The sequence below is a fragment of the Aureococcus anophagefferens genome (assembly GCF_000186865.1).
Source record: "Aureococcus anophagefferens unplaced genomic scaffold AURANscaffold_8, whole genome shotgun sequence".
In the NCBI taxonomy this organism is placed as follows: domain Eukaryota; class Pelagophyceae; order Pelagomonadales; family Pelagomonadaceae; genus Aureococcus; species Aureococcus anophagefferens.
The window spans coordinates 1,790,794-1,798,138 of NW_008705568.1; the positions used below are offsets into that span (position 1 = coordinate 1,790,794).

The window sequence follows — 7,345 nt, forward strand, 5'->3', positions numbered from 1 at the left end:
TCGCGGAGCTGGAGCGATGTTACCGCCGTCAAAGCGGGAACGCCGAAGAAGCCCGTGGACCGGTCCGGGATGGCCTGCTGCCAGTCCCAGCCCAGGGTGAACTGGGCCGTGACGTCCCGCGCCAGCGCGTGGTCGCCGCCCTGGCCGCAGGTCGCGTTCGGGTCCGCGCACGTCGGCGAACCGCAGTGGTCCGGCGGCGCGACCACGAGAGCGAGCGCCGCCGCGCCTTCCGGCAACACGTAGCGCCGCCGCGCGAACATGCCGCCGAAGGCGTCCGCGGACGCGACGGCCGCGCCGTCGGCGTAGACCGCCGCGCGGTAGTTCGCGCCGGGGATTTCGAGGAGCCGGCCCGCGCAGCCCTCGAGCTCCCGCTCCCAGCGGAGCGTGTAGAAGGCCCGGCCCGTCGCGTTGACGTCGCGGATAGCAGCAAGGTTGCTGCTAAAATAGGCGTCTACGACTCCCTCGCCGGTCCGCAGCGCCGGCGGCGTCGCGAAGAGCGACGCGTCGTCGGCCGATGCGTTCGCCAGCAACGCCGCCAGGGCCGTCGTCGGCAGCGGCGGCGACGGCCAGGACGTCTCGCATTTCGCGGCGCCGGCGGCCCGGCAGACGCGCCAGCCATGGCGCAGGTCGCACGGGTCCGCCGCCAGCGCCGTGCCCAGCAAAATGAACATGGCTGCCAGTGCGGAATCGGCAGAGGCATTCGCGAGCGTCAACTTGACATCAACTTGCAGCGTCCAAAACTGTCGTGAGCAGCGAGCGCCACAGAATCCGGAAGCATGGCGCTGCCCAAGCTCTTGCTGCCGCTCCTCGTCGCGTCGTCCGCGGCCGACTCGTTGCCGACGTGCATCGTCGGCGGCGGCATCGGCGGCGCCACTCGGCGTCCCCGTCGACGGTTTCTTGAGAGCGCTTGGCACCACCATCGTTATCGACACTCTGGTAGGCGTCGCCGTCGCGGACTATATCAAGACGAACGCGGACACGCCGGTGATCATCTTCGAGAAGGAGGCGCGGCTCGGCGGCAAGATCCGCACGTCCTACGCCGGGTCCCAGACCAACGGCGGGTCCGTGCGGGCGACGTCCGAGGTCGCGGCCGTGCGCGGCGGCGGCGACGGTGTGAGCGCCGCCGGCGGCGGCTACGTGCTCGGCGCCGGCGGCGTCGTGCCCCAGGAGCTCGGCGCGTGCTACACGTCCCCGGACTACACGCGCATCAACGCGCTCCTCGAGGAGCTCAATTTAGGCGACCAGGTCGACACGGTGCCGCCGCGCTACGTGCACGCGTCCTCGGGGAGCGCCGGCGTGAGCCTCGCGCAGTACACGCTGACGTTCCTGCTGCAGCTGCCGGCCGTCGCCGCGCAGCTCCCCGCGGGCTGCTACGACGGCAGCGTCGACATGACCACGGTCTGCGCGCCGTCGGTCGTCGGCATCTGCCTCACGAAGCTCGCGCTCTACGGCGCGCGCCACGCGGAGATCTTCGGCGACTACGCCTCCGGCGGGCGGCTCCCGAGGATCGCCGACCTGAGCGTCATCGACGGCACGTTCGGCGAGTGGCTGGACCGCGAGGACTTCACGGAGCTGCGCCCGATCCTGGACATCTTCCAGGAGTCGCAGGGCTACGGCGCGCTGGACGTCATCCCCGCGTACTACGGGCTGCTGTGGAGCACGCCGCAGGCGCTGAAGCTCACGGAGCAGCAGCTCACGGGCGCGACGGGCGGCGAGGACCTCGACCCGAAGATCCTGGTGCCGGGCTTCTCGGAGCTCGTCGAGCGGCTCGCGCTCCGGAGCGGCGCGGACGTGCGCCTCTCGACGACGGTCGTCCGCGTCGAGCGGTCGGGCGGCGCCGCGGCCGTCTTCTCCGCGGACGCGGCCGGGGCCTACGCGAAGACGTCCTGCGGGCGCGTCGTACTCAACGTGCCCGTGCCGGACGTCGAGGCCCAGGACCTGCTCGCGCTCACGGACGCCGAGGCGGCGATCCTGGGCGACCTCGGCCGCTGCAACGAGTGGCAGACCTACCTCCTGCGCGCGGAGGACCCCGGCGACCTCATGTACGTCGACACGTGGCCGGCGAACTACGTGCAGCCCGGCGAGCTCGCGACGACGCGGTTCACGGCGCGCTTCGTCGACGATTCCGAGGCCAACGACGGCCCGGAGGAGTTCGTCGCGCTGGCGCTGAACAGCTCGGGCGTGGACGAGGCCGACGTCCGCGCGCGGGTCGTCGGCGAGGCCGAGGCGCTCGGCGCGACGGGCGTCGCGGTCGTCGACAGCTTCCGCGCGCCGAACTACAACTGCCGCTTCTCCCGGGAGGGTGTGCAGCAGGGCAAGCCCTGGGACCTCGACGACCTCCAGGGCGCCGACGCCGTCTTCTTCGTCGGCGGGTCCTACGTCTTCGAGGCCATGGAGCCCATCCTCGCCCACGTCCAGGACGCCGGCGGCGTCGGCGAGGCCGTCGTCGCGCACATCCTCGCGACCGCGCCGTCGCCGGCGCCGACGGCGCCGGGCGGCGACGACGACGACGACGGCTCGAAGGAGTGGCTCTACTTCGCCGCGGGCGTCGGCCTCGTCATCATGCTCGCGCTCGCGGCCATCGTCATCGGCTACGGCACGCACGTCCAGCACAAACGCCAAATCCGAGAAATCCAGGCGAAGAAGGCCGTCGAGCTCACCGCGGCCCCGGGCACGATGGCCTAGGGCCCGTCGGCGACGCCCGCGCGCCCGCGCGCGCCGGTGGTGTCGAGCACACTCCAGAGACGGTAGCTCCCTTCTCGCCGCTCTCGAGTCGTCGCGGACGCCGTCCGGGGCCCGGGTCCGGACGGACGGCGAGGCCTACGAGGCCTCGTACGGCACGGCAGTGACGGCGCGACGCCGAGGCCGCCATCCTTGCAATTGGCTCGCAGGCTTTGGTGAGCGACTCGCCGCGCCATCCTCGGCGCCATCGCGCGCGAGCCCGTCGCGGCCGTCACTCCGCGTTTCCGCGGTGCTCGGCGTGCTCGGTGAGCCAAGCGGTGCCCACCGGCCGCCGTCATGGGTGGTCCGTGGGACGGCAAGGGAGGGCGTCCTCCAATGAATGGCCAAAACGGCGGCCACCAGGGTCGGCCGCGCGACGTGAGCGCCCGCGTCCCTTCGCTTTCCGCGCGCGCGCGCGCGGCTCACCGTCGCGTCCCCACATCGCAGGACTGCGGCCCGCGAGGCTGGAACAACGGCCCGCCGCCGCGCGGCGGCGGCCGCGGCGCGCCGCCGGGCTACGACCGCGGCGGCTACGGCAGCGGCAAGGGCCGGTCCGACGGCTTCGACGGCAGCGGCAAGGGCCGGTCCGACGGCTTCGACGGCGGCGGCAAGGGTCGGTCCGACGGCTTCGACGGCGGCGGCAAGGGCCGGTCCGACGGCTTCGACGGCGGCGGCAAGGGCCGGCCCGACGGCTTCGGCGGCGGCGGCAAGGGCCGGTCCGACGGCTTCGACGGCGGCGGCAAGGGCCGGTCCGACGGCTTCGGCGGCGGCGGCAAGGGCCGGTCCGACGGCTTCGACCGATCCGACGGCTTCGACCGGTCCGACGGCTTCGACCGGTCCGACGGCTTCGACCGGTCCGACGGCTTCGACCGGCGCGACGGCTACGACCGGCGGCCCGACAACGGCGGCCCGCAGCGCGGCTTCGACGGCGGCTTCCAGGGCCGCGGCGGCCCGCCGCCGCGCGACTGGAATGGCGGCGGCGGCCGCGGCGGCTTCCACGGCGGCGGCCCGCCGCGGCCGCCGCCGCCGGGGCGCGGCGGCCGCGGCGGCCGCGGCGGCGGCCGCGGCGGCGGGCCGCCGCCAGGCTACCGCGGCGACGGCTTCCCGGGCGGCGGCGGTTACCGCGGCGGCAAGGGCTTCGACGGCAAGGGCCGGCCCGACGGCTTCGACGGCGGCGGCAAGGGCCGGCCCGACGGCTTCGACGGCGGCGGCAAGGGCCGGCCCGACGGCTTCCACGGCGACTTCCGCGGCGACGGCGACTTCCGCGGCGGCGACGGCGACTTCCGCGGCCCGCCGCGCGGCTACGACGGCGACTTCCGCGGCGGCCGCGGCCGGGGCCCGCCGCCGGACGGCTACGACGGGCCCTACGGCGGGCCGCCGCCGGGCCACGACGGCTTCCGCGGCGACCCCCGGGGCCGGCCGCCGCCGCGGGGCGACGCGCCGCCGCGCCGCGACGACGCGCGGCCCCGGAAGCGCCGCGGCCGCTCCGCGTCGAGCTCGTCCTCCGGCTCCTCGTCGTCGTCGTCGAGCGGCTCGCGGTCGCCGTCGCGGAAGAAGCCGCGGCCGCCCGCGCCGCGCGACGCGCCCGCGCCCGCCGCGCCGCGCCGCGACCCGCGGCAGCGCGCCGCCGCCGCGTGGAGCAGCCCCGTGACGCCGCGGCAGCGGCCGCCGTCGCCGCGCGTCGTGCCCTGCGACGCGCTCTACGAGAAGCGCATCGGCCTCGTCGCCGCGCAGCTCCGCCTCGACGCCGCGCAGCTGTTCCTCGCGGAGTCGGCGCGCGACGCGGACCGCCGCGCGGCCGCGGCCGCGGCCGGCGCGGACGCCGCGGTCCTCGCGGACGCGTTCCGGACGGAGTAACACGACGGGGCATATGGGACGTCCGAGGCGCCCCCGTTCCGAACGGAGGAACGCGGAATATTAGACGTCCTCGTCCCCGGGGTGGACCCCCTCGTCGTCGTCGTCGTCGCCGATGGAGAACGCGCCGCCGTCGCCGTTGAGCACGGGCGCGTACGTGCCCGGGTCCTCGAGCTCGGGCGGCGCGTCGCGCGCCGCCGGCGCGGCCGCGGGCCGCCGCGCCCTGACCGCGAGGAACGCGCCGAGCGCGGCGACGACGACCGCGAGTCCGCCGACCTGGCGCCGGCCGGCGAGCCGCTCGCCGAGGAGCAGCGCGCCGACGCCCACCGTCGAGAGCACGCGCGCGGGCTGGAGCGTCGTGTAGTGCGCCGGCCCGAGCCAGCGGATGCAGACGATCTGGGCCTCCGCGGCCCCAAAGGACACGACGAGCGAGAGCGCGCATAGCACGACGAGCCCGGCCGCGTCGAGGCTTTCGAAGGACGCGAGGGCTGCGTGTGCGTCCCCCGCGAGCGCCACAAAAGCCGCGGCGCCGCAGCAGATCGTGACGTACTGGACGACCATGAGCGTTTTCGTGCTAAACGACCCCGCGGAGAGCTTCATGAGCACCTGGGCAGGACAAGAGAGATTCAACGTCGCTTCAACGTGAGCGTTCCGCGCGCGCGCGTTACGAGAAAAGCATCCACGCTTCGAGACCGTTCCGAGAGATGATCGCTCGTCCAAAAATCAGCCGAAACGAGTGGAAAACGGCCGAGAAAGGAGCCTTTGAAGTTGGGAATTTCGCTCTCTTGTCCTGCCCTGATGAGCACGCGCGCGGACCCGGAGAAGACCATGGACACGAGCTGGAGCCCGCAGCCCAGCGCGTCGCGGCGCCGGAAGCGGCCCGCGCGCGCCTCGCCGGACGCCGCGAGCGCCGCGCCGCCGGACGCCACAACGACGCAGGGCCACAGGGCGCGCGGTACTCGTTCGCCTAAAGCCGCGCGCGAGAGGAGCGCCGTGACGAAGGGGCCCAACAGCGCCACGAGCGTGACGTGCCAGGCCTCGGTCATCGCCGCGGACGCCATGTTCGTCGACGCGCGCGCGGCCGTCGCGCAGCCGTAGGCGACCGCGAACGCCGCGCGTTTGCTCGGCGACCACGCCGGCGGCTTCTCCTCGCGTGTCGCCGGGCCGCAGGCGCGGCCAAACACCAGGGACAGCAGGAGGCATGCGAATGACAGGCCCTGGGACGCCAGCAGCAGCGGGACCGTCTCCAGGCCCGCGGCAAATTGGAGGTAGCGCGTGAAAACGGGCTGGCAGCCCCAGGTGAGGTGGACGCCCAGCGCGGCGACGTAGTCGAGGAGCATGCTCGCCGCGCCGACGCGCCGCGTCGCCGAGGCGCGCGTGACTGCTGCGACGACGGCGCCCAACCGCTCGCGCCGATGCGCTGCGTCGCCGAGGCGCGCGTGACGGCGCTGCCGAAGCGAAGCGCCTCAATTTTGGTTCACTAGGCTTCAACAACCCTTCAACATGCGTCAAACCGACGGGGTGTTTACACGACGCCCGCGCCGTCGGTCGAGGCGCGGTTCGCCATGGCGAGGGCCGTGTACTTGAGGCCGCCGCCGACGCCCTTCATGTACTCGCCCTTGCGCTTCTCCGCGTCGCGCTTCCGCCCCTGGAGCTCGATCTCGCGCTTCGCGCGGCGCGCCGCGGTCTCGACGCGGCTCGCGGGCCGCCGGTCGCTCCGGCTCGGCGGCGGCTTCGACGCCGCGTCGCGGACGACGTCCTTCAGCGCGGCGACCCACGCGTCGCGCGTCCTCCGCTCGACGAGATTCCCCTCGAAGAGGACGCGGTCCTCGGCGCCGACGAGCGCGAGGCCGTTGTTCGCCCGGGCCTCGACGGCCCGCACGTCGTGGAGGTAGAGCACGTCCTCGTCGTCGCCGTTCACCGCCGCGAGGCTGAGGGACGCGCCGTCGGGCCGGAGGCGGACCTTGCAGCGGGACGTCGCGAGCGACGGCGCCGCGCCGCCGGCCGCGGGCTCCGCGGCCTTGCGCCCGAAGAGGCTCCCCACGGCGCTGGCGACGGACGACGACGCGGCCTTGAGCTGGTCCGCCTTGGACGTCTTCTTGACGAAGACCGCGCCCTCGGCGAGCATGGACGCGTGCTTGGAGCGGACGAACTCGCGCCGCGCCCAGCGGAAGCAGGGGCAGAGCGCGAAGAGCGCGCGCGACGCCTGCTGCACGCCCGTGCCCGCGGCGATGTCCTCGTGGCACGCGTTGCACGTCCGCTGCGGGCTCGCGTAGCCCTTGACCGCGTCCTTCCAGGGGCTGCACTGGCCGCAGACGACGCGGCCGCACTGGCGGCAGTGGTGGTGGCGGTTCGTGACGAGGTTGAAGGCGCCCCCGCAGCCGAAGCACGTCTTCGTCTCGTGCTTGCTCTGCCAGGCCGTGCGCTCCCGGAAGTCGTCCGTCGCCTCGCCGCCGAGCATCATGTCGTCGTCGTCGTCGTCGTCGCAGTCCTCCATCATGGCCTGGCTCACGAGGCTGTAGGACATGTAACGCGGACCGGCGGGTCGCGGGCGGAGCGCGTCGGCGGGCCGCCTGCACAGGGCTCTTCCGTGCTCGAGCTCGGCTTCGGCGCCGCCGACGCCGGTCCGCCGCCCGTCGGCGTCGTCGGCCGAGGAGGAAACTCGAGCTCCGAAGCCCGCCGCCCGGGTCGCCGGGGGCACGGCGTCCGACGGTCGTCGACGAGGCCTTCGACGAGGCCTTCGACGACGCGCCGGCCGACGCCCCGAGCC

The 7,345-nt window shown here is 74.3% G+C and overlaps 1 protein-coding gene across 1 annotated transcript; it reads left to right on the top strand.

Moving 5' to 3' along the window:
• Positions 1 to 776: 776 nt before the first annotated feature.
• On the top strand, positions 777 to 4,578 carry AURANDRAFT_64051 (hypothetical protein; the record flags this gene model as incomplete). The annotated part of the gene is made up of 3 exons (XM_009038392.1): positions 777 to 879; positions 941 to 2,604; positions 3,169 to 4,578. 3 exons carry the CDS (start codon positions 777 to 779, stop codon positions 4,576 to 4,578), a joined length of 3,177 nt encoding a protein of 1,058 aa, XP_009036640.1.
• Positions 4,579 to 7,345: the final 2,767 nt, after the last annotated feature.